Source organism: Sarcophilus harrisii, chromosome 2, assembly GCF_902635505.1.
Source record: "Sarcophilus harrisii chromosome 2, mSarHar1.11, whole genome shotgun sequence".
Classification (NCBI taxonomy): domain Eukaryota; kingdom Metazoa; phylum Chordata; class Mammalia; order Dasyuromorphia; family Dasyuridae; genus Sarcophilus; species Sarcophilus harrisii.
The window spans coordinates 197,690,818-197,716,152 of NC_045427.1; the positions used below are offsets into that span (position 1 = coordinate 197,690,818).

General features: G+C 33.3%; 1 protein-coding gene and 1 pseudogene across 1 annotated transcript; one reads left to right on the forward strand and one right to left on the reverse strand.

Moving 5' to 3' along the window:
- Window positions 1-3,938: 3,938 nt before the first annotated feature.
- On the reverse strand, window positions 3,939-24,696 carry DPY30 (dpy-30 histone methyltransferase complex regulatory subunit). Its single transcript, XM_003757828.4, has 5 exons — window positions 24,606-24,696; window positions 24,285-24,358; window positions 24,154-24,201; window positions 9,704-9,846; window positions 3,939-4,278 (listed from the first exon to the last, which is right to left on the reverse strand). Exons 2-5 carry the CDS (start codon window positions 24,318-24,320, stop codon window positions 4,206-4,208), a joined length of 300 nt encoding a protein of 99 aa, XP_003757876.1. The 5' UTR covers window positions 24,321-24,358; window positions 24,606-24,696; the 3' UTR covers window positions 3,939-4,205.
- LOC116421540 lies at window positions 10,875-17,158 on the forward strand (annotated as a pseudogene).
- Window positions 24,697-25,335: the final 639 nt, after the last annotated feature.

The following is a 25,335-nucleotide window of genomic DNA, read 5'->3' on the forward strand; positions in this document are numbered from 1 at the left end:
CTTCAATCTTTCCCCTCTCACCCCAAAATTTTGAAGAAAAACCCACTACCACATACTCAATACTCACTTCTTTATGTGGCAACCTAACCAGACATGCTCACTGTAAGATTACATTAATCCTAGGCACCTCTCAAAAAATTCAAGAAAGGAGCAGACGTTTATTTAAGTACACAAAGTCTGATGATACCAAATTGGTCCCTTCTTTAAGAAGCCCTATATTCCTAAGAATGACTGGTGCCATCTCTATCTTCTAATGATTAGTAATTGTGTCTCTGTGGAGAAATGGAGAATTACAGCAAAATAAAAATGGCATCCAATTTTAAAGGCTCTATTATGAAAAACATAGTATCTATTCTAGCAACAACCCTAAATGTAACATCCAACAACACATAATTTAGGGTTATGTTTAAAAAACTTAAAGCTCAAAATCTCAAAAAGTTCTCACTAGTCAGCATGGGCAGATCAGCCAGGTCTCCCCTGGTAATTCAACTTGATGAAGGGAACAAAAACTCAATCCTCTGATCCACCACTGTCAATCTCCAAACTATGTCAGCTAGAGCAATGACAGACTATTCTAATTGCCAATCTAAAAGTGCAAATTCCCTTCATAAAGGTTAATTTTTCAGCTTCCAAGGATTTTTATTTCATAGTTTGCTCTATTCTCCTAAGACAAAAAAAAGAAAATGTATTATTTGGGGAGGCAGTGTGGTAGAGTAGATTAAGACTTAACTTGGAATCAGAAATAACTGAATTCAAATATTGCCTCCCACATTTACTTTGTGAACTTCCATGACAAACTTATATGAAGCTGTTTCTTCTACTTTCAAGTGATAATGCCTCCAAGTACTAACTTCACAGCACTGTTCCAAGACTCAAATGAGAATCTATGTAAAACCCTTTACAAATGATAAAGCATTATAAAATGCCACATTATATGAAAGCAATCACTACTTTCTGGACACCCAAAGATTTTTTGGTCCTGCTTTTGTAGTTTGGGAAAAAACTTTGTTAAGATAAATTTAAGGAAACTAAGTCCCAGCATGACAATACATAGTCAAACTACTTTAGATTCCATCTAGTAATACTGAAAAGCAACAAGACAAAGTAGATAAGGAGCCAGCGCTGGATTCAGGAGACCTAATTTTAAGTCATGCTTCTGATAAGTATCAGTTGTAGGTCCCAAACAACTAAGTTACAAGAAAGTTTCTAATTTGTATAGACAAGTTTTTTAGTAGTGAGATCCAGGCCAAAAATATCAGAGCACTATTAAGTTTACAAATCTGTAGTTCAATTTATTCACTGATGATTACATGAGTGGCTCCCAAATTTTTGAATGTGTATTTGCTCTGGCCCTGAGAAGAAAAAAATACAATACCAAGGCATTTAATTTAATTAAATAGGAGGTAAGAAAAATCAAGCAAAGAGGCAACTCATAGCTTCATAATTGGTGTTAGAATTGGCATTACATTCCTGGTACCAACTAGAATTTAGAGATATAAACTACTTGATTACAGTAGCAAATTAAGTATCAAATCCTAAAAGGTTAAAAAAAAATTTTCCAGTCAAAGCTGACTTGTAAACAAGGCATATGGGTTGCTGCTCCCCTGTGACTTGCCCCAACCTGCTTGCTTAAGGAACTCTTTTAGGTATCACTTAGGAGGGATGGGATAGAAATAAGTGGCAGCAATCCAGATTAAATATAAAAGTTTGATTATCTACATCTTTGATTCTCCAAACAATAATAATACCTGAAATCTTAACAATAAATAAAATGATTAAAGAACATTCCTTGAAAAGTGAATTTGAGGGAAGAAATCAATCAATTCCTACTTTAAGTAGTCTAAGAGACTACTACATCCTCAACATTGTGCTTAGTACTGGGAATACAGAAATAATTGTCTTTCAAACAGTCCCTGCCTTCAAAGAACTTACACAAGGAACACCCAGAGAAAATCATTAGGGAGACTGCATTTACCTATATAACAAATATAAGAGAACTAGCTAATTATTTTCAGAGAGCAGAAATCCACTTGTAACTTCATTGTACAATTTAATATATTTAACATAAAAATAGTTTCATTTAGATTTTTAAAGGATCATGTCTAATTACATTATTTCCCTCTGAGTTCCCAGTTCAGAGCTGTATTTTTTGACTCTGTGGTAAACATTTTAGTAGTCAACCTAAATAATTGTGGCTTAACAAGGCAATTTTCAGGGGAAATGCACCCTTTTAATAACCATAGGGAGAGTTGCTCCAGTTCCCCCAAACTCAGAAAGATGAAAATCAAAGCAACTTTAAGATAGCATCTTATATGCCCATAAAATAAAAACAAGAAATGGTTAAATTCAGTTTTAACACATCAAGAAAAAACAGCAGTCTAATGCAATGCTAATGACAACTACAAATCTGTACAATTTTGGGAGTCAATGGTAATATACAGTAAAATTCACAAAACTGATTCCATTATATCTTTTGAGCCAGCAGTTCCACAGCTAGTAATTTATGCTAAGGTTATCATAAAAAGGGGAAAGGAAGCCTATCTTTACAAAATCATTCACAACTGCATTATTTATAATAGCATAAATTGGATACAACCTGTACTTCAACTATTAGAAAATGACTGAATCACATATTAATGCCATAGAATTTGATAGAAGAAAATACAGAAAGACCAAATGAATTGATTTACAAAATAAAATTGGCAGAACCCAATACCATGTCCATACTGACTTTTTTCAAATAATATTGAAGTCAAAAAGTAATGGACAGACTTGGAAGCACAGGGACAGAATATATTTTTCCCTTTTTCCCTGTTAATTTACTTGTTTTGACTTTGGTAAAAGGATAAATTGGTAATTGAAAATACATGTTATTGTATGATTGTTTAATTATTTTTGAGAATTAAATTTAAAATAAAAAATGCCAAAGCATATTCATAAAAATTGAATAAACCAGACAGAATGAAAAAATTGGTGTATCTGATTCCTTCAAACATTTATTAAGTACCTATACACAGGGCATTGTATATGCAAAGATAATCAAGGATTCACAATCTTACCCATTTGAAAATAATAGCACCTTAAGGTAGTAAAGCACTTCCAAGTCTCCAAAAGTGTTATATGTGTTCTTACATTTGTATTAATAACCTTGTCAGGTGCTTAAGTATTATCTCCATCTTAAGAGATAAAGTAATTGAAAGCCTAGACCTCATAAGCAGAAAACCCAAGTATTCTGACTCCAAATCCAGTGTATTTCCTATTACATCATGATACAACTGTGGAAATTACAAAAACCAGTATTTCAAAATTTCTGTTACTCATATAAATAAAAATTTGGCATATGTATATCAGTACTACTATCCTTTGGTAGATCTAGTTTTGTTAAGCTGTTTTCTGCTTTTTTTTTTTCTTATTTTGCAAAATCTTTTCAATTTTTTAGTTGGGAGATATGAAACTCAGGAATTTTCTTTTAAAAAAGGAATTTATTGTAATTTTTTTCCTTTCCTATCTTAAAACCTTTTTCTCCAAAGAATATCCATAAACTCTCCCTGGTTGGTAGATTACCTCAGGATCTCCACCAAAAATAAATCAATGCATCAGAGCCTTGGGTGTCATGTAATTACTTAAGGAAGCAACTGAGGAATAATGCTACTTTTGGACTGGCTATGAAGTAACTATTTGGAAATAGCCAGGTTAAGGCAATATAGTGACAGTTAGGTAGGAATGACAAACTGCATACCACTTAAAATTCTCAGGCTTATATAGTATCCTTTCTCTGTGCTATATTTTTATTATGTTGTAAATCAATACAACATTCTAAAATGAATCCAAAAGGAAACTATGATGCAAAAATGATCAAAAATAGGATCAGTACTACCTATGAAGTAATAACCCAAAGAATACCACAAATATCCTCAATAAAAACTGCTTTCCAATAATCAAATTTTTAGCAATTTATTCTGAAGGTTGATTTTAAGACAATGTGAAAAAATAAAAACAAAGAATATGCTCATTAAATAAGTATGTTCATTAAATAAAGAATAAGGGAAGTATGTTCCCTTCTGGAGTTACTGAAACAAGATTTGTGGTCCTGAAGATTCATATACTTTCAAAAGAAAAAAAAAGGAATCATGGCAATATAAATTGCCTCTTAATCATATATATATCTACAGTAACAACCAAATTATTTTATTCTTTTCCCGAAATTAGTTTCGATCCTCAAATTGTGACTTGTTTTTTAAAAGATACGATGCTAGAAATTCAATGGGATTTGGAGGTCTGAAAAGAAAAAAGAGATCCAAGATTTAGAATCAATTCTAGATGTATCTAACCAAGGAGATTATTATAAAAACAACATTGTTTTATTGATCTGTAATAACCAATTTAACACCATTTCAGAAAAAATTTCTTACCAAAATTCAAGCAAAAGGATGTCTTTATTTAACTTCATTGTAACACAAGAAAATCATTCATTTCTTTGGAAAATAGCAATGTATTTCTCTAAATTTACTATTTAGGTTTTCAACTAAACTGCTAATTAAAATATAATATTTTATATTTCAATTTACACATGAGAAGGCATCATGTGTAATATAAAAAAACTAGTTAAGAACCAAAAACACTTGGGCTTTCATCTCATCTCTAATACATATTCATTTGTGACCTAAGCAATCCTTAAACCTCTGAAGTTTTCTAGACAACTCCCTAAAACTATAAGATGCATTATTAGAGGAAGATTCTTCACTGAGACTTCCTTAAAGGAAAGAAATTCCTTTATCCCACAAATACCATGGGAAAGCTTCATGACTATAAAGTAGTAAGATGGGTTTTTAAAGTAAATGTACCATGAGTCATACATCTTAATGCACATTAATCCCTTCAAAGTAATCATTGGACATGGCTATATACAATTCCAGTGACAGTACCATTAACAAAAATATATCTGCAAACTTCTTTTATAGTTAGCTTCCAGAGCCTGGTGTATACTTCAATATATACTAAGTAGAAGCAAGTGTTCACCCTGTAAAGTGGTTTTTGATTTTAGAAACAAAGCAAAACTTATTCAGAGAGAAGTCTCATGAGTAAATGAGTAATTAAGCTGGAAAATAGTTTGTTGTTGAAAAAAGTAGTTATAAAATAAAAAGGCTGGTTTTCTTTTGTATCTGATAAATAGTTCTGAAAGCAAAAGCCAAGATCCAAAAATGATTTAAATATATGAATTCAAAAATACTTATCAAGGGGAGATCCAAAAGGCAAAAAAGGGAAACCTAACCCTAAAAAACCTTACTTCCTGTTGGAGAGTTTAAAAAAGACCTCTTGAAAGTACTGGTATTTGAGCTGTACTTTGAAAGAAGTCAGGAATTCCACAAGATGAAAGTGAGGAAGGAGTATGTGAAGGCACTGAGGCAATAACATCTTCAGAAAATCCTAGAAAGCCAATGTGGATGGAATGGAAAGTATGTGACAAAGATTAACATGATATACAACTGTAAAGTAAGATGGGAAAGCCAGATTGTAGAAGGCTTTAAACACCAAGCTTTGGAATTTGTATTTAATCCTATGGCAATACCAAACCACTAATAATCGTTGAGAGAGGGAAGGTTGATGTACATAGTCTTCTCTGTGTTTTATGAGTATCAATTTGAAAGTTATTAGAAGGAAAAGACTAGAAGCCAATAAAGAGAGGAATTGATCAAAGGGGCCAGCTCTCAGAGGAAAAGAGAAGGGTTGGAATCAAGAACATAATTGGAGGAATTAGGATTGAAAAAGAGGTGGCCTACCTTCTTATCAAGAACTTGAGGAGAGGAGCAAATGGTGTTTTGAAATTTTTAAGTACAAAGTGTGGAATTTAATAATGGATAGCCTCTTTTTTCTCAGAAGAACAAAAGAGTAGGTCCTCTGCTGGGAGAATTAGGTAAAGAGTAGTGACTATAATTTGATAGGAGGGAAAAAGTTAGAATAGTCACTGCGGAGATTATGATAAAATTACTCAAGAAAAAACTGTTACATAAGCAATGAGGGTATAGCTGAGAACATATTTGTAATGAAGCCGGCCAGCAATTTGTGACTTTGTCCAGGAGTGCTCCACCACGAGAAGGTGGATGGTGGCGTTTACCAGGGTTTGGTTCTATCAAGGTAAGAGTGTCTACAGGCTCAAAGAACAAAAGACATGCAACAGAGAGTGGCTGAAATGTTTTAACTCACATTGAGAATGTATAAGAACTGGAAAAGTCCTTGTGAGGATTAAGTATAAGATTGATTAAAAAATGCAAATTAAAACAACTCTGAGGTATCACGTCACATCTATCAAGTTGGCAAAGATGACAGGAAAAGATAATATAAATGTTGGAGGGAATGTGGGAAAACTGGGACACTCATACATTGTTGGTGGAGTTGTGAAATGATTCAACCATTCTTGAGAGCAATTTGGAACTATGCCAAAAGGGCTATCAAACTGCATTGATCCAGCAATGTCTCTATTAGATCATAATAAAGGGAAAAGAACCCACATATGCAAAAATGTTTGTGGCAGCCCTTTTGTTGACAAGGAACTGGAAATTGAGTAGATACCCATCAGTTGGGAAATGGCTGGATAAGTTATGATATATGGATATTATTGTTCTATAAGAAACGATCAGTGGGATGATTTCAGAGAGGCCTGGAGAAACTTACATGAACTGATGGTCTGTGAAATGAGCAGAACCAAGAGAATATTGTACACAGCAACAACAAGATCATGTGATAATAAACTATGTTGGATGTGGCTCTTTTCCACAATGAGGTGATACAGGTCAATTCCAATAGACTTGTGATGGAGAGAGCCATCTGCACCAGAGAGGACTGTGGGGATTAAAGGTGAATTTCAACAGTATTTTCTGCTTTTAGTTGTTGTTTGCTTGCTTTTTTTCTCATTTTTTTTTTAACCTTTTTGATCTGATTTTTCTTCTGCAGCATGATTAATATGGAAATATATATAGAAAAACTGCACATTTAACATATATTGGATTACTTGCTGTCGAGGGAAGCAGGTGGGGGGAAGGGAGAGAGAAATTTAGAACACAAGGTTTTACAAGGGTAAAACGTTGAAAACTATCTTTGTATATATTTTGAAAATAAAAAGCTATTATTTAAAAAAAAAAAAAAGTGGGTTACAGGACTCAGAAGATTCTACTTCACACTCTCAGACTGGCAAATACCAGAAAGGAAAAATAACAATTGTTAGAAGAGATGTGGAAAAATAAAAACAATAGAACTGTGAATTAGTTCAACCATTTGGGAAAACAATTAGAAACTATACACATATCCTTTGATCCTACAATTGCCATGAAGTACATTATCACATAAACAAGCACTTCAAATTTGGCATGTCCAACACAATTCTTGATATATTTTCCATTAAATTCAATCTTTTCCAAACATTTATTTCTGTTGACAATACCAAAGATATGAGGGCAATGTACAAGAATGTTTATGAGCAGCATATTTGTTGTAGCAAAGAACTACAAATACATGAATGTAATGAAATATTATGGCATGCTAAGAAAGAATGAATATAAGATTCAAAGAAATGAATTGAGACAAAATAAAATGAACAATATGAATCAAGGAAAAAGCATTTTTTAAGTACTATTATTATTGTTTTGGTTTTTGTTTTTTGCTGAGACAATTGGAGTTAAGTGACTTGCCCAGGGATCACACAACTGAACTGTTAAGTGTCTATGGTAAGATTTGAACTCAGGTCCTCCTGACTTCAGGGCTGATGTTCTATCCACTGTGCCACCTAGCTGCCCCAATTATTATTAAATATTATTAAGTACTGCTTATACTAAGCACTGTTGATATAAATAGAAAAAGTGAAAAGATACCTGCTCTCAATAATTTCAAACTCTAATAAAAGAATTATAAGAGATAATTCAATTACAAGGCAGATGCAAAGACCTGAAAGTCTTAAAGACATAATGCTCAGAATAGCTTTAGGTGAAGCAAGAGAAACTGAAGAGGCTGTGGTTAAAGAGATGCATTTCAAAGATCTGAATGAGGGAAGTGGAATAATTACAGATAATAATTATATCAGGGCACAGCCATGCTCCTCTATATAGATAAGGTAGGTCAGAGAAGCTGAGGGGACTAATGAACTAGAAAGCCAGGGTATTTGAGCCTTTATTAATATGTAAACTGAGTCATTCAAGTGTGATGCAGGGGTCAAAATGAAAAGGAAGATGATAAAATAGAGACAACATTCTGAAATAAGTTTAAAGCTTCAAAAAAGATGACCACATTAAAGGAGATCATATGCATTTGGATGTATAAATTAGTCTCATTACTTTATAGTCATTTCTTATATCACTGTTTTACATTGGGAAAATTTTAAATATTGCAAGCCAAAATTTACTATTAGTAAACACAAAGTTTACTATTAATATTTCATCATTTTATCATTATTGTACCATAATTTATTATATTTCAAAAGTACAAATATCTGGATCCGAGTCCAATAATGGCACATTTCATTTATGTAAAAACATGGCATTATACTGACATCTGATCTACATTGGCCCTAAGATATTATGACTTGAAATATCCATTTGCAATAACTAAAAAAGCAAATTAACATGTTTCACATTGTAAACAACCCAGACTTCATTTTACTTAACATCAACTTGTTGAAGTTATTTTTAACTTTAAAATTTTGGTATTTATCATTCAGAAACATTCTTCAAAACTTTAACATATATTAAAAGTATGCATATAAAAATCAAAAGAAATATCTATGCATTTATTACATTAGAACTATACTTGACAGAAGTAATTACAATTTGCAAATCTATACTAAATACTAGATAATACTCACCTCTTCAAAATTGAAATAAATTCCTAAGCTGTACTATGGAAAGCTTTCAAATTTATTTCTAGCAAATTTTAAACTAGAACATAAAGGACACTAAAATATCTTTTCCAATGCATTTACTTACCTAAAAAGAAATCAATTAGTTGTAAGTTACAGGAAAATAAAAAAGCAGAAAAAAAGAGAAATAAGTGTAAAGCCAATGTTTTTGCAAATGAAGATGGTTTACAATTTTGCTCTAATTTTACTCTGCTTTCTTTACAGGCAACAGTAATATGCAAAAAAAAAAAAAATATATATATATATATATTACAAAATGAAATGTAAATCATAGTCAAAGTAACAAATACTAGAATAAATCTAGTAGTCACTTTAGGCCCTCAGGTGACTTGAGAGAAAAGTAATAGCATAAGTGGGTTATCATCAGTGCTACTCCTTGAATCCTCTTCCTATCACTGTCCCAGAGAATATCCAGGACAAAGAAAACTCCAATGGTAACAATGGCATGTCTCTAAATACCAAACCTTCTCACAATTTCCCTTCCAATCTGTTTCTTAAAGACCTATAAACTATCCAGGAACAGGAAAGGGAAAGAAATGGCATGGAAAATCATTCCTATCATACCTAAATTAACTTTAGATTGATTTGAATACCTAGAAAAGGGCAATTCCAAGAACAAGACTCAAAATTTATCATCTATGTTCTCTACCTGGACTCAACTTCAGACTTAAAATTACTTACAATATATAAAATTGTTTTTGAAATGTGAAAAACTTATGTTAGCATATATAAAGTACTTTAAAGAAAAATATAAATCATTCACAAAAGGACTGAAAATCAGATTGCATGTTATCTCACCTTTCTTTTGCAAGCACAGCAAGTCCCTGTAATAAAATAGGTACAACAGTCTGATCCAAGTAGGCACGAGTTGGCAATGATTGAAGGTCCACCTTCTGTTTTGATGACTTTTCTGCATTAATCTTCTCATTTTCCACTATTCGCTAATAAATTAAAAAATAATGTATCAATCTGACACATTAAATTATCTTGAATTACGAAAAAAAAAAAAAACCCCACTAAGGAAGAAGTATTTTAAAGCAGATCAATCAAGAAACAAACTTTTTCAATTGTAATACTTCAAATCTCTCTTTACCAAGGACCTGCTCAAATTTCTCTCACCAAATTTCATTCAGGTTACTTCTGCCCTTATGCCCCATAACTACTAACCATTTATCTTCCTAATATCATCAGACTTAAAAAAAAAATTTTATTCCCTCTATATCTCAAACAAATATTCCTTCTTTTTTTCCATTAAAATATATTCTTATAACTTTTACTCAATCTCTCTACCTTGCAACATTTCTCAAACTCAAATACATTTTTAAATCAAGTTTCTAAACACTGGAATCATTGAAATTCTCAATTTGTTGTGTTTGCAATTAAATATTTTAGAAATTGGAAGAGTCATAAAAGCCAATGTTTGAAATATATTATGTTTATTAAAAATTATCTGTTTTATATATACACATATATATAGAAAATATATGTAAATACTTTTCTAGTTAAATTACTTTTTCCCAAGTTTGAGCCAAACTGTATATAAAGGACAAATGAGACATTTTTATACTAATTATATATGTTTAAAAAAAAAAAAGGAATTTACTATAAAGATCAGGTACCAACATAATATCAGCCATTTTTTTTCACTTTGGTTTTAAAACTTTCAACCAACTATTAAAATGCTCCTTGATTAACTAGTATTACAAAAGCATAAAGGGAAGGCACCATATGAGATAATGTCTCCAACCCAATGTTACATTAAAAAGTTATCACTTTTTTAAAAATGATAAATGGAGAAAGTAAAAACATAAACTATATCTCCATGTCTTAGAGAAGTTCAAGCAATGAAAAACAGGCCCTCAAATAAAGAAAACAGAAATCATATTCCAGTTAACAGTATCCTTGTCAAGAAAAATGGTAACCAAAGAAAATATTGGCTTAAAGTTCATTTATAAAATATTATGAAAAAATGACAAAAGGCTTAAAGATGGTAATGAAAAACTGAGCAGTATTGCTTCCTTAATGAAAATTAGTTACACACGTTTTGGTCAGGTATACTTATTGTGTATCTAATTTATATTTTAATATATTTAACATCTACTGGTCATCCTGCCATCTAGGGGAGGGGGTGGGGGGGGGGGTAAGAGGTGAAAAATTGGAACAAGAGGTTTGGCAATTGTTAATGCTGTAAAGTTACCCATGTATATATCCTGTAAATAAAAGGCTATTAAATTAAAAAAAAAAAAAGTTTTAAAAGAAAATTAGTTACACAGTTCTTACTATACATAAATTGGACTTTATGCAAAGAATGCTGAAAGAAATTTGCATTCTAAAAACAAGTGAAAAAATTCATTACATAAAGTAGAGGTACAATAAGATGCTGTATGATTCAGGCAGTATAAACACTAGCAGAAAGCAGAAAGGCATTTCTAAGTTAGTTCCCACATGTCCACTGACAGTGAGGGATTCTGTGTCTCTTCCTATGTTCAAATATTGATCCTTATTTATTCACCAAAGCTGGCAGCAAAAATATTCCAGGGTAAAAGTAAACTGTCTCACAAGTCTTAAGTCAAATAATTAGAAAATACAAAAAAAGGACAAAAACTGTCATCAATAATATGTGAACTTAAGTCTCACAATATTAACTGTAAACACCATAATAAAGGTTGCTATCCACATAAAGGAGTACATAAAAGTCAGTGCTTGCATAAAAGTGACTTAGCTGTGAAAAAAAGAGTAGGTACCAGTATAACAATAGAGAAACTATTAACTATATAGACAGAAAACTAGATTCAGAAGAATATTCCTTTAATCTTGATAACAATTCAAGCCAAGGGTTAAAGATAATTTGAAGATAAAGGCAAAGTATCCAGAAGGAACAGAGGCATTTATAGCAAGCAGTGGTTGGTTTTCATGATTTCAAAATTGTGCAGGATGTCATAATGAGTAAGGATCAGAAGAGGTTGCTAGTGCAGATAATGAAGCAGCAAAGAAGTCCCCAGAATTCCTACAAAAAAACCACAGATGAATATCCTTGCTAACCAAAGGAAATCCTTAGATGAAACAATCTATTTTACTAATGAATTCTATCTTAAACTTATATCTTCGTGGAGGAAAAAGCTATGCCAGGACATAAAGCTTCAAAAACTAGAATTGCCCATTTTCTTGGAGGGCACATTTCTGGGACTTGCAAATTAAAACCTGTTCTTGTACACCACTCAGAAAATCCCAAAATACTGAAAAAAATTCATAATAAATCAACCAAGTAAAACAATTATTTCCATTAATCCTAGGACATGGATAAGTCTTGTCAACTTTACACAATAGTTTATTCACTGCTTCATTCCCTCCCCATCTGGATGATTTTACTGAAAATGCAGAAGTGCTCTACCTTCTCCTTAAGGCTACCTCACTATCACAACCCATGGATTAAGGCGTGATTGCAAACCTCAAGCCAGGATTATTATTTATGTACTACACGTGCTCTGGCAATTGTAGCCTTGGATGCAGATAAGGACTTAACACTGACACATTTCTGGAAGTCCTATAATATTTACCATGCAATCCAGAGTATTGCTAAGGCATAGGAACATATATCATAAATATGTATGAAGAGAGTTCAAAAAAAAGTTTGTTCCCAATTTTTATGGAGTTATGATGAAACATTTGAAGAAATAAGAAACAAGATTATAAAATTAGCACAACTGGAGCTAGAAGTAGATGAGAATGATGTGGAGGAGCTGATTGTGAATCACAGAGAAAAACTATCCAATGAGGATCTGATTGAGGTGCAAGCTGCAAAGATTGAATAGAAAAGGGAAGATTCAGAACTAAAGGCCAAACCAAAAAGGTTCACAGTGAAACAGTTGAGAGAATCATTTCATTATTTGAATTTATTTTTTTCTTGTATTGAAAGTTGGATCCAAATACTGCAAACATTAGTTGAGGATTATATTCCTTCCTATAGTCAGAGATGAAGGGGAAAAAAGAAAACCACTATCAAAATATCTCTCAATAGTTTCATTTGAAAAAAATAAAAGTCACACAAATTGGGTCAAAGAACAAATCAAAGAAACAATAGATAATTTCATTAAAGAAAATGACAATGAGATAACATGCCAAAATTTATGGGACACAGCCAAAACCACACTTAGGGGGAAATTTTTTATCTCTAATTACTTACATCAATAAAATAGAGAAAAAGGGGATCAATTTATCAGACATGCAACTAAGAAAACCTAGAAAAATAACAAATCAAAAATCCCCAATTAAAAACCAACTTGGAAATCCTAAAAATTAAAGGAAAGATTAATAAAGTTGAAAAGAAGGGAGGAACAATTTTTAAAAGTTGGTTAATTTGCTTTAAAAGAGGAAAGAAGAAAAATCATATTACTAGTATCAAAAACAAAAGAGGTGAATTCACCACCAATGAAAAGGAAACACCAATTATTAGGAATTACTTTACTCAATTATATGCTAATAAACTTGAAAATCTAAATGAGGTCAAAATGGGTTCATGACCTAGGCATAAAGAATGAAATTATTAATAAATTAGAGGAACATAGGATAGTTTACCTCTCAGACCTGTGGAAGGGGAAGGTCTTTATGACCAAAGCAGAACTAGAGATCATTACTGATCACAAAATAGAAAATTTCGATTATACCAAACTGAAAAGTTTTTGTACAAACAAAACTAATGCAGACAAGATTAGAAGGGAAGCAATAAACTGGGAAAATATTTTTACAGTCAAAGGTTCTGATAAAGGTCTCATTTCCAAAATATATAGAGAATTAACTCTAATTTATAAAAAATCAAGCCATTCTCCAATTGAAAAATGGTCAAAGGATATGAACAGACAATTCTCAGATGAAGAAATTGAAACTATTTCTAGTCATATGAAAAGATGCTCCAAGTCATTATTAATCAGAGAAATGCAAATTAAGACAACTCTAAGATACCACTACACACCTGTCAGATTGGCTAAGATGACAAGAAAAAATAATGATGATTGTTGGAGGGGATGTGGGAAAACTGGGACATTGATTCATTGTTGGTGGAGTTGTGAACGAATCCAACCATTTTGAGAGTAGTTTGGAACTATGCTCAAAAAGTTATCAAACTGTGCATACCCTTTGATCCAGCAGTGTTACTACTGGGATTATATCCCAAAAGAGATTATAAAGAAGGGAAAGGGACCTGTATGTGCACGAATGGTTGTGGCAGCCCTTTTTGTAGTGGTAGAAACTGGAAACTGAATGGATGTCCATCAGTTGGAGAATGGCTGAATAAATTGTGGTATATGAAAATTATGGAATATTACTGTTCTGTAAGAAATGACCAACAGGATGATTTCAGAAAGGCCTGGAGAGACTTACACGAACTGATGCTGAGTGAAATGAGCAGGACCAGGAGATCATTATATACTTCAACAACAATACTAGATGATGACCAGTTCTGATGGATCAGGCCATCCCTCAGCAACTGAGATCAACCAAATCATTTCTAATGGAGCAGTAATGAACTGAACTAGCTATACCCAGAAAAAGAACTCTGGGAGATGACTAAAAACTATTACATTGAATTCCCAATCCCTATATTTATGCACACCTGCATTTTTTATTTCCTTCACAAGCTAATTGTACAATAATTCAGAGTCTGATTCTTTTTGTACAGCAAAATAATGTTTTGGTCATGTATACTTATTATGTATCTAAGTTATATTTTAATATATTTAACATCTACTGGTCATCCTGCCATTTAGGGAGGGGGGGGGGTAAGAGGTGAAAAATTGGAACAAGAGGTTTGGCAATTGTTAATGCTGTAAAGTTACCCATGTATATATCCTGTAAATAAAAGGCTATTAAATAAAATAAAAAAAAAAAAAAAAAAAAAGAAAATCTAAATGAAATGAATAAATATCTACAAAAAATATAAACTACCAGATCAAGAGTAGAAACAAAATATTTAAGTAAAAGAACCTACATGTTCAAAAATGTTTGAAGGAACCCTTTTTTGTAGTGACAAGGAACTGGAAACTGAGAGGATGCCCAACAGTTGGGGAAAGGTTGAATAAGTTATGACATATGAATGTTATGGAATATTATTGTTCTGTAAGAAATGATTAGCAGGATGATTTCAAAAAGGCCTGGAGAGACTTACTGATGCTAAGAGATGCAAATAGAACCAAGAGAACATTATATATGGCAACAATAAGATTATGTGATAATCAACTGTGATGGATGTGGCTCTTTTCAACAATGAGGTGATTCAGGCCAATTCAAATAGATTTGTGATGGAAAGAGATATCTGCATTCAGAGGGAGAATTGGGAGGACTGAATGTGAATTACAACATAGCATTTTCACTTTTTTTGCTGTTGGTTGTTTTCTTTCTCAATTTTTTCCTTTTTCATTTGATTGTTCTTGTGCCGCATGATAATGATAGAAATATGTATAGAGGAATTGCACATGTTTAATATATAGGATTACTTGTCATTGAGGGCGGGGGGGAGGAAGGCAGGAAAAAAAATTTGGAACACAAGGTTTTGCAAGTGTGAATGTTGAAAATTATCTATGCATATGTTTTGAAAATAAAAAGCTTTCACAATAATAATAATAACCACAAACAATATAAAATATTTGGGAGTCTATCTGCCAAGACAAAGCCAAAAACTATATGAACATAATTATGAAACACTTTTCACACAAATGAAGTCAGATCTAAACAATGAAAGAATTGTGCTCATAGACAGGCTGAGCCAATATAATAAAAGTAACAATAATACCTAACTTATTCTATTTCTTCAGTAACATGCCATTCAAATTATCAAAAATTTATTTTTAGAGCTTGAAAAATTAACAACAAAATTCATCTGGAAGAGCAAAAGCTCATGGATATCAAGAAGAATCTATGGAGAAAAAAATGAGAAAGAAGGTGGTCTAATTATATTATAAAGGTAATTCTCAAAACAATGGTACTACCCATGAAACAGCATGATTGGGGTGTAAGGGGAAGAGCAGAACCAAGATAGTAGAGAGTAGATAGATCTTTGTCTGAACTCTTCCTAGCTTTCCTCAAATCAAAACTAGATCAAGCCTCTAAACTGGTTTTGAGTGAAAGAACCCACAAATATTTGAAGTCTAACAAATTTTCAGCAGATAATTTGGAAGAACTTCAGAAAAAGTATGTCTCAATAAGGCATGGAGGAGGTGGCTGAGCACAGACAGACCTTTTAAAAGACCTTTAAAAATGAGCAAAAAAAAAAAAAACAAAACAAAAAGAACTCTGATCATAGATAGCTTTTATGGAGACAGATATAGAGATAGATATAGAGATAGAGATAGAGACAGAGATATAGAAATAGATATAGAGAAATGGAAAATTACACCTAACTCCTTAGATAATAGATTTGACAAAATGGAAAAAGAAATTAATTCACTGAAAAACAGAATTTGTGAAATAGGGAGGAAAAGCTAATGAACAAAACCAACTCATTTAAAAGTTCAATTGGCCAAATGCAAACAGAAATAAACTAACAGAAGAAAATAATTCACCAAAAATCAGAATTTAACAAATGGAAGTGAATGACTCAATGAGACATCAAAAATAAGTCAAACTAAATTTAAAAAAAAAAAAAAAATAGAAGAAAATGCAAAATACTCATTGGAAAAACAATTGACCTGGAAAACAGATTTAGGAGAGACAATCTAAGAATTATTGAACTTCCTGAAAATCAAAGCCACCTTTCACGAAAAAAAGAAATAGCATGATGAACTTTCCCCTAAGAAGGCACCGAAGCCATTTCACTCCGCTACCCCCAAAGCAGTAGCCAAGGCCAAGGCCTTGAAGACCAAGAAGAATGTTGAAGGATGTCCATAGCCACAAAAAAATAATCCAAACATCCTCTACCTTCCAGTGACGCAAGACTTCAAAAGCAGTCCAAATACCCTCAGAAAAGTGCCCCTCAGAGAAACAAGCATGATCACTATGCCATCATTAAGTTTCTCTTGACTACTAAGACTGCTATGAAGAAGACTGTCTTTATTTCTTTATTATAGATGTCAAGAACAACAAGCATTAGATCAGGCAGGCAGTAAAGAAGATGTATGATATTGGCATGGCCAAGGTCAATACCCTAATCCAGCCTGATTGAAAGAAAAAAGTCTATGTAGGCTTCCAACTATAGACTACAATACTCTAGATGTTGCCAACAAAACTGTAATCATCTAAACTGTGTTCAGCTCTCCCATTTTACCTATAATAAAAATTCTTCCAGTTAAAAAGGATGGATATAAGGAAGGAAGGAAAGCAGGAAAAAAATAGCACAATGAATTAGTAGAACAGATTAAGTACAAATTACAAAATAATTATATTACAAATTATACGATCAAAGTAATCCAATGTATGACAAATTCAAAGATCCAAGTTTCTGGAAGAAAAACTGCTAGGAAAACTAAAAAGCAATGTGGCAGAAAATAGGACAGATGAATATCTTATACCATTTACCAAAAAAAGGTCAAAACAAGTACAGGACTTACACAGAAAAAGTGGTACCATAAGCAAAATGTCTGTCAGGTTGATGGATAAGGGAAGAATTTAGGACCAAAGAAGATACAGAGAACATTATAAAATATAAAAGAGATAATTTTGATTAGAAAAATTGAAGTTTTTGCACAAGCAAAATGAATACAACCAAAATACAACCAACTGGGGGGTGGGGGGGAGATTTGTAATAATTATATCTGATAAAGGATTCATTTATCAGATATATAGAGAATTGAGTCGAATTTATAAAAATGTCATTCCCCAATTAATAAGTAGTTAAAGATATAAATGAACAGTTTTCAGACAAATCAAAGCTATCACTAGTCATATTTTTAAAATGCTCTAAATCACTACTGATCAGAGAAATACACCTCACACAAATTAGATTAGCTAAGATGACAAGAAAAGATAATGTTAAATGTTGAAAGGAAAACTGGGACACAACTTGCTGTTTTGATAGAGTTGTGAACTAATCTAATTATTCTGAGAACTATAGAAAGAACTAAAAATTTTGCATAATCTTTAATCCAGCAATATCACTGCTAGGTCTATATCCCAAAGACATAAAAGAGAGAGAGAGAGAGAGAGAGAGAGAGAGAGAGAGAGAGAGAGAGAGAGAGAGAAGCACCTATTTGTATAAAAATATTTATAACAGCTCTTTTTGTGGTGGATAATAATGGGAAATCAAAGTGATGACTATCAATTAGAAAAAGGCTAAACAATCTAGCATATTATTGCAATGAAATATTGAGTGGATACCCATCAGTTAAGGAATGGCTGAGTAAATTATGGTATATGAATATAATGAAATATTATTTTCTGTAAAAAATGACAAGCAGAATGATTTCAGAAAAACCTGGAAATGACTAATATAGAAATGTTTTACACAACTGCACATATATTGATGCCAAGTGATGTGAGCAGAGCCAACACAGTACCAACAACTTTGTGCAATGACCAATTTTGATAAGACTTTGCTCTTCTCAGTAATACAATGAAATTAAGACAATTTCAAAAGATTCATGATGGAAAATGCTATCCATACCAAGAGTAAGAACTATGGGGTCTGCTGAATGTAGATTGAAGCATACTATTTTCACTTTTATTTTTTGTTTTCTTTTTTTTGTGTTTTTCCTTCTTGTTCTGATTCTTCTTTCAGAATATGACTAATGTAAAATATTTTATATGATTATACATGTATAATCTATATCAAACTGCTTGTTGTTTTGGGGTGAGAGGGAAGGAAAAAAATAGAAATCAAAATCTTATAATAGTGATGAAAACTATTTTTACATATAATTGGAAAAAATTAAATACTATTAAGTAGAGGGGAGAAAAAATTTTAAAAAATCAACTTAAAAAAAATTGCACAAGCATAACATCTGATTGCTGTCTCAGGGAGGGGCAAGAGAGGAAAGGAGGGAAGGATGAGGGGAGTTAATAGAAAGTGGAATTAAAAACTTTAAATAAAAATGTTAAAAAGAATTGGGATAAAAAAAAAAGATGCATTTGCAACCACTAGAGATAATATAGATAAAGTGGATGAGGAAAAGGCTACATACTATATACATGTTAACTTTATTATATAGTATTACACATATTTTTATTATAAACTTTACTTTTAACTTTATAATTCTTTATAATTTAATTCTACATTTTAGTAATTTTGTGATTTACATAAAGGTTTTATTTTGTGTATTCCTTTATTATATAGGCTAAATGAAATCAATGGGTATGGATAAATTTGCATTATGTAAAATCCTTTTCCATAAAGATCTGCTGAATGATCATTTTTACAAATTGAGAACTGTCTATACAGAGAAAATGAGTCCACTGAGAACTTGGTTCCAGATCAATGCCATCATTTATAGATGAAAAACAGATTATCAAGCCAACAAAATGGAACCAATTCATTTAAGTTTTTATCGTGTCCTATTATATTTGAACCATCCAACTAAGTACAAAATTAGCTGCATGAGAAAGCATCAATAACATCTAAGAATATGAAGTTTCTGGGTTAAACTTGGGTCTTAGTTTCCCAATCTTCAATAAAAGAGGGCCATACTAGGTAATCCATAAAGTTCCTTCCAGCTCATTTACTCATTCATCAAGCATTTGTTATATCTGACCAAATGCATACAAATAAAATCCACTCTAGAAGTCACTTGATTTTAAAAATAGCCAAGAATATATTTTTAAGATATCTCAAAAAAGGGAATATCTCAAAGGAATGGAGATTATTTAAATGCTTTGACAATCCACCCCCCAAAAAAGGCAACAAAGAATTCATCACCAACCAACCAGTCATCATCATGTGTCTGATTTTTAATCTTACTGTATTTGTTACAATAGTAATATATATGTATTTATATGTGTAACATACATATAAATACATACATACACATCAAGAATATCCTAGATAATTCTAGATAGAAGAGGATAGTTTTTATAGATATTTTCTATCATGGATCAATTTCGCAGTAAAAAATACAAGTCTGTCTATTATTTAAATATTTGAGACAAGAAAAAATTGTCACAAAGGCTCTTCTCAAAAAAAGATATCTTAATAATATACAAAACTATAGATACAAATAGAGAAAGCCTTGTATGATGATCCACTGATAACAGCGTAACTATAAAAGACTCATGCCCAACCAAAGTGCTCACCAGTTTCCTGAAAGATGTCCTGCAGAGATTACAATGAAAATAACATAGCTGACATTTAATAAGTACTTTAAGATTTGCAAAATGGTTTCCTCATAATCACCGTGGGAGATAAATATAAAAATACTATTATTTCATATTCTGAATTTAAAAAAACTCCTTACTGGTATGTGTGTATGCGTGTGGATGTAATACACACATACACACAAGTGAACAATCAACTGAGCCAAGAACTGATTAAGAAATACATGGCTGAAGCATATATAAGAAATTACAAAGTACTTTTAATTGACTAAATTAATACAAAGGTCCCATCTCTGCTATATTAATATTCTCTTAGTAATACTATTTAACAATGGAATGTAGAACTTGATCTCATGTGAATCAAAATTCCAAGCACCTCAAATGGCAATAAAAAATACAGTCATGGATGCAAAATGACCAGCAGGATGATTTCAGAAAGACCTGGAGAGACTTACATGAACTGATGCTGAATGAAATGAGCAGGATCAGGAGATCATTATATACTTCAACAACAATACTATATGATGATCAATTCTGATGGATGTGGCCATCTCCAGCAATGAGATGAACCAAATCAGTTCCAATGGAGCAGTAATGAATTGAACTAGCTACACCCAGCAAAAGAACTCTGGGAGATGACTATGAACCATTACACAGAATTCCCAATCCTTAAATTTTTGTCTGCCTGCATTTTTTATTTCCTTCACAGGCTAATAGTACGCTATTTCAAAGTCTGATTCTTTCTATACAATAAAATAACTGTTAAGACATGTATACTTATGTTGTATTTAATTTATACTTTAACATAGTTAACATGTATTGATCAACCTACCATGGGGGGGGGGAGGGGAGGGAGGAATGGGGGGAAGGAGGGCAAAAAGTGGAACAAAAGATCTGGCAATTGTCAATACTATAAAATTACCCATGCATATAACATAAATAAAAAGCTATTAAAAAAAAAAGTACATTCATACTTATTACCAACAATAATCATTACCTAAAGGTTATCACCTAAAACATGTCTAGGACACAAGAGGCCAGAAAAAGAGATATGCTGGTCATACAGTAAAAATGAGAGGCAAAAGACTTGGTTGCTACAGTGGTATCCTAGGGATATTATAAGAGATAGAAAAAGGGACCCTCGGGTAGTCTGTATGAAAAACTTATAGAAACATGTGGGAAAGAACTGTTTAAGATTAGCACGCATGGAAGGGTTGCAGTGTGCATTAGTGAGAAAATATCTAATGACAGTGTAACAAATGCAAATTACATTTCACAAAAACTGTATTTGGTCTCAATTTGTAACAAAGATACTGCTAATCATTATATATGTAATTTAACTATTAAAAAATGCCTCTCCTTTCTCTCTTTCATAAATTCACCTCTACATTCTACACCAAATTTCTGGACTACATTTTATACATCTAAATTCTGAAAATGGTTAAGTCATTGTAGCCGAGTCTCTTTGCCCTATGACAAAAACTATTATCTTTCAAAGCATTACATTAGTTATATTGCTATGTACTATCTAAACTTTGAAGAAGAGAAAAAGCTAAAAACATATCATTTATTTATGCCAAAAAGTATAATGCATTATATATTTTAATAAAGATGAAACTAAAAGTTCAAATAGGAAATATAACAACTGCCAAGTAGCCTAAAAAAGATATATATTAAATTTTAAGACATTCCTATCACTAAGTATATTTTAGTTATAACCTGAAGTCCATGTATTTCAATATCTCACAAAATAAAGGATGTGAGGTTGTGCCTTCAGCTCAAATCATTTGTCAAGGAGCTGAATACTGGTACCTAGGAATGTGTCTCTTGGTACAAAATATAAGCAAACTATGTTGACTCTACACCTGAGATAATCCAATAGTGCATTAAAAAACTATATTCTATATTGCTAAAAGTGGTTGATCTAATTCTTCATCAATACCAAAAAACCAGCACAATCTATGTAAAACCATAACTAGTATTTATATGCCTTTTCACATTTGCAAAGCACCTTACAAATACCTCATTTTTATCTTTATGGCAATCCTGGGAAATTAATGCTAATCATCCCTATTTTGCAGGTAAATAAACTGAGGCAGAAAGCATTTAAGTAACTTGCCCAAGGTCACAATACTAGTTAAGTGTCTCAGGGTGGATTTAAACTCAGTATTTCTTGATTCCCAAGTCTAGCATTCTATCCACTGTGCCAAGTAACTTTTAGTATTGATCACAAAATTTCAGGAGTCAGAGGATCCAAGAGCATTGTTATTAACTATCTGTGTGACTTAGGTAAGTCATGTCACCTTTCAAGCCTCAGTTCCCTCATCTGAAATCAAAGAACAAACACTAAGTGCCAAATAACATGTTAAGTGCTAGAGACAGAAATAAAAACAAAACAAACAAGTCTTCCCACAAAAGACTAACATTCTAAAAGGAAAAGGCAATAAATATAGAGGAGTGATTGTCAAAGAAGAGTGCTTTGGGCAGTGAAGGCAAAAGAATGTTAATTGGTTATTTTCTAAAATTCCTTCTGGCTCTAAATCTTCTATCCTACTAATAGCTCTAGACAATGTACTAGATATCTCATCAAAGCCAACTCTGACAGTAGGGGAATTGGAGAGTGCTTTTTCAATCTTCATTTAAATCCCATTGGCATCACATCCACAAGTTCTGAAATGCATTTCTCCTTATTTCCAAGAAATGTCTCTTTCTTCTTTCACTTACTTAACTTTTAAATAATAATTAATCTCTTATTTTCCATGAATTTTTTTTTCAGTACCTTCCTCTGGTCATTCTACTTAAAGAAATTTAAAGCACCTACCTTATGCAAGGGAAAATCCCCTTATCATTAACATAAAATTTCTGTAATACATAATAATTTTGCACAGCAAAAATAAAAATTTAAAGTATATAATTATATATATAACTTACACACAAATTATATATTAATGCTAAAAGGATGTTCCCTTGCTTACTACATATAAATATGTATGTAAACATACAATGCATATCTATGCAGATGTGTATACATAACACATATAATAATGCACATACGCATGTATGTCTGCAAACACCTAAAATATGTAAATTATATACTGGAAAATAAAAGGAGGCATTACCTATGTGCTTCCTTTTGTTTTCTATGAAAGTTAAGCATATATATCTCCATTGTGAATTTACCTTCCCTCCCATCCCCCACATTATATTCTTTAATGCCTGGAACTGTTTCTGTTTTCTCTGTTACATATCCCCAACTAGAGTAATGCTTTGGCACATAGTAGCCTCTTTGTGAATGCCTGCTAAATTGAATTAAATGTATCCCAAGAGCAGCTCCTATATCATTCTGTATTTGTTAGTCAATTAATAAATATTGACTAGCAACTACACGAATCAACAGAGACAACCTTTTGATTACTTAAATAAAAAGAAATGGAAAGTTCAATCAATCAACAAGCATTTATTACACACTAAATACTAAGCATTATGCTCGGTGCAGTAGACATGAAAAAGAGAAAGAGCGACAGAGCGAGAGAGACAGTCTGTACCCTTACAGGGCTTACATTTCATCAGGGCTTAGACCGAGAGGGATAAATAAAAGTAAATACAAAGTATATGCAAGGTAAATACAAAGTAATTTTCAGGGAGCTCTAGTAACTAAAAGGATTAGAAAGGCTTTATGTTGGCAATAGCACAAGAACTGACAGTAAAAACTCACCACTACTGCCAACTAAAGTAAACTGGCCAACTTGGGAATTATTTTCTTCAGTCCGATTTTAACAAACGTATCTTATAGATGCAAAAGAAGTTAGCTACACTATCTACTATACAGTGGAGAATAAAAATGCAATAAAAGCAAAGTGTCAGCAAGATTAAAATATCAAGTATATACCATCACCAGCATTCAGGAGTCCCTCTGTGCAACTCGAACAGGAACAAAACAAAAACAAACAACAGCATTCCCGATTACAAGCAGCACACAAGGATTACTTGTCGGTACAAGAAGTAAAGTTTGTTACCTCGACGTTTTCTGTGAGACCATACTCGGAGTGAGGATTTTCTGAAACCTACAAGACAAGACAAGGATCAGGGGACAGCCCCTCGGCCCGCGGCGACCCCGCACCCCCTCTCCCTGCAGGCCCCCAGGTACCGGCGTCTGTCCCTCCAGCAGCTGCTCTGACTCCATGACGCGGGCCCTGCAAGTGGCCGGCACGGGACGCGAGTCTGGAGAAACAAGGAGAGCCCCGCGTCAGTTACCACCGAAGAGCCGGGGAGAAGAAGGGGCTGGGACTGGGGGAAAGGGAAGGGACGGGACCGGGGACAGGTCCCAGCCGGAGCCCCGGGACGGCCCGCGGAGCTGGCCACCGGAACGCGAGGCCGCCCGCCCCCCTGCCCGGAGCGGCGCGGGAGGCAGCGCCCCGCCCCGGGCCCCGGCTACAGAAAGGAGCTCGGAGGGAAAGACGCTCGTTACCGCGTTCAAGTCGAACCGCGCCCAAAAGCCTTGCACCGCACCTCCGTCTCCCTACGGCAAACCGCTCGGGCCGGCCGTAAAGCAAGGACGTCGCACGAGTGCCGCGCCTGCGCAGATCCCAATTCCCACAGAGCTGGCTGCAGAAAGGAGGGCGGTTAAGGAAACTGCTCGTCCCGGGGTCCCCGTTACCCTTCCCGCCGCGGGGGGTCGCCCCGGGAGCATGACGAAGAATAGGTCATCCCGGCCCCCTCACCCCCCCCCACCCCCCCCGGCAAGGCGGGCTGGTCCATGCAGCCGCCCAAGAAACGGACCAGGAGCCCCGCGTTGCCTCGGGAGGCATCATTCTGCTAACCCTCCTCTCTTCCTCTCAGGCTGCGCTTTGATTACCCACCCCCCAATCCTCAGGAATTAGTCCTCTCTCGAGCCAAAATACATACACACACACATACATACATTTACATATATGTGTATATGTATGTATGTGTATACATGTATGTATATGTATGTGTGTGTATACTATATGTATGTATAACATATATTGGCTTCTCTGTGTACGTGTGCACACACATGGATACCTAGAAGGGACTATTTCTTTTTCTTTCTTTTTTATCTTTTGTGTAATCCAGTGGCTAGTACCCACTTAATATGTTTGTCCAATTGAAACTCTCTCCCTGCCAAAAAAAATCAGCTAATAACTTCTCGAGAGTTAAAAAGTAGAAAGACTAACAAA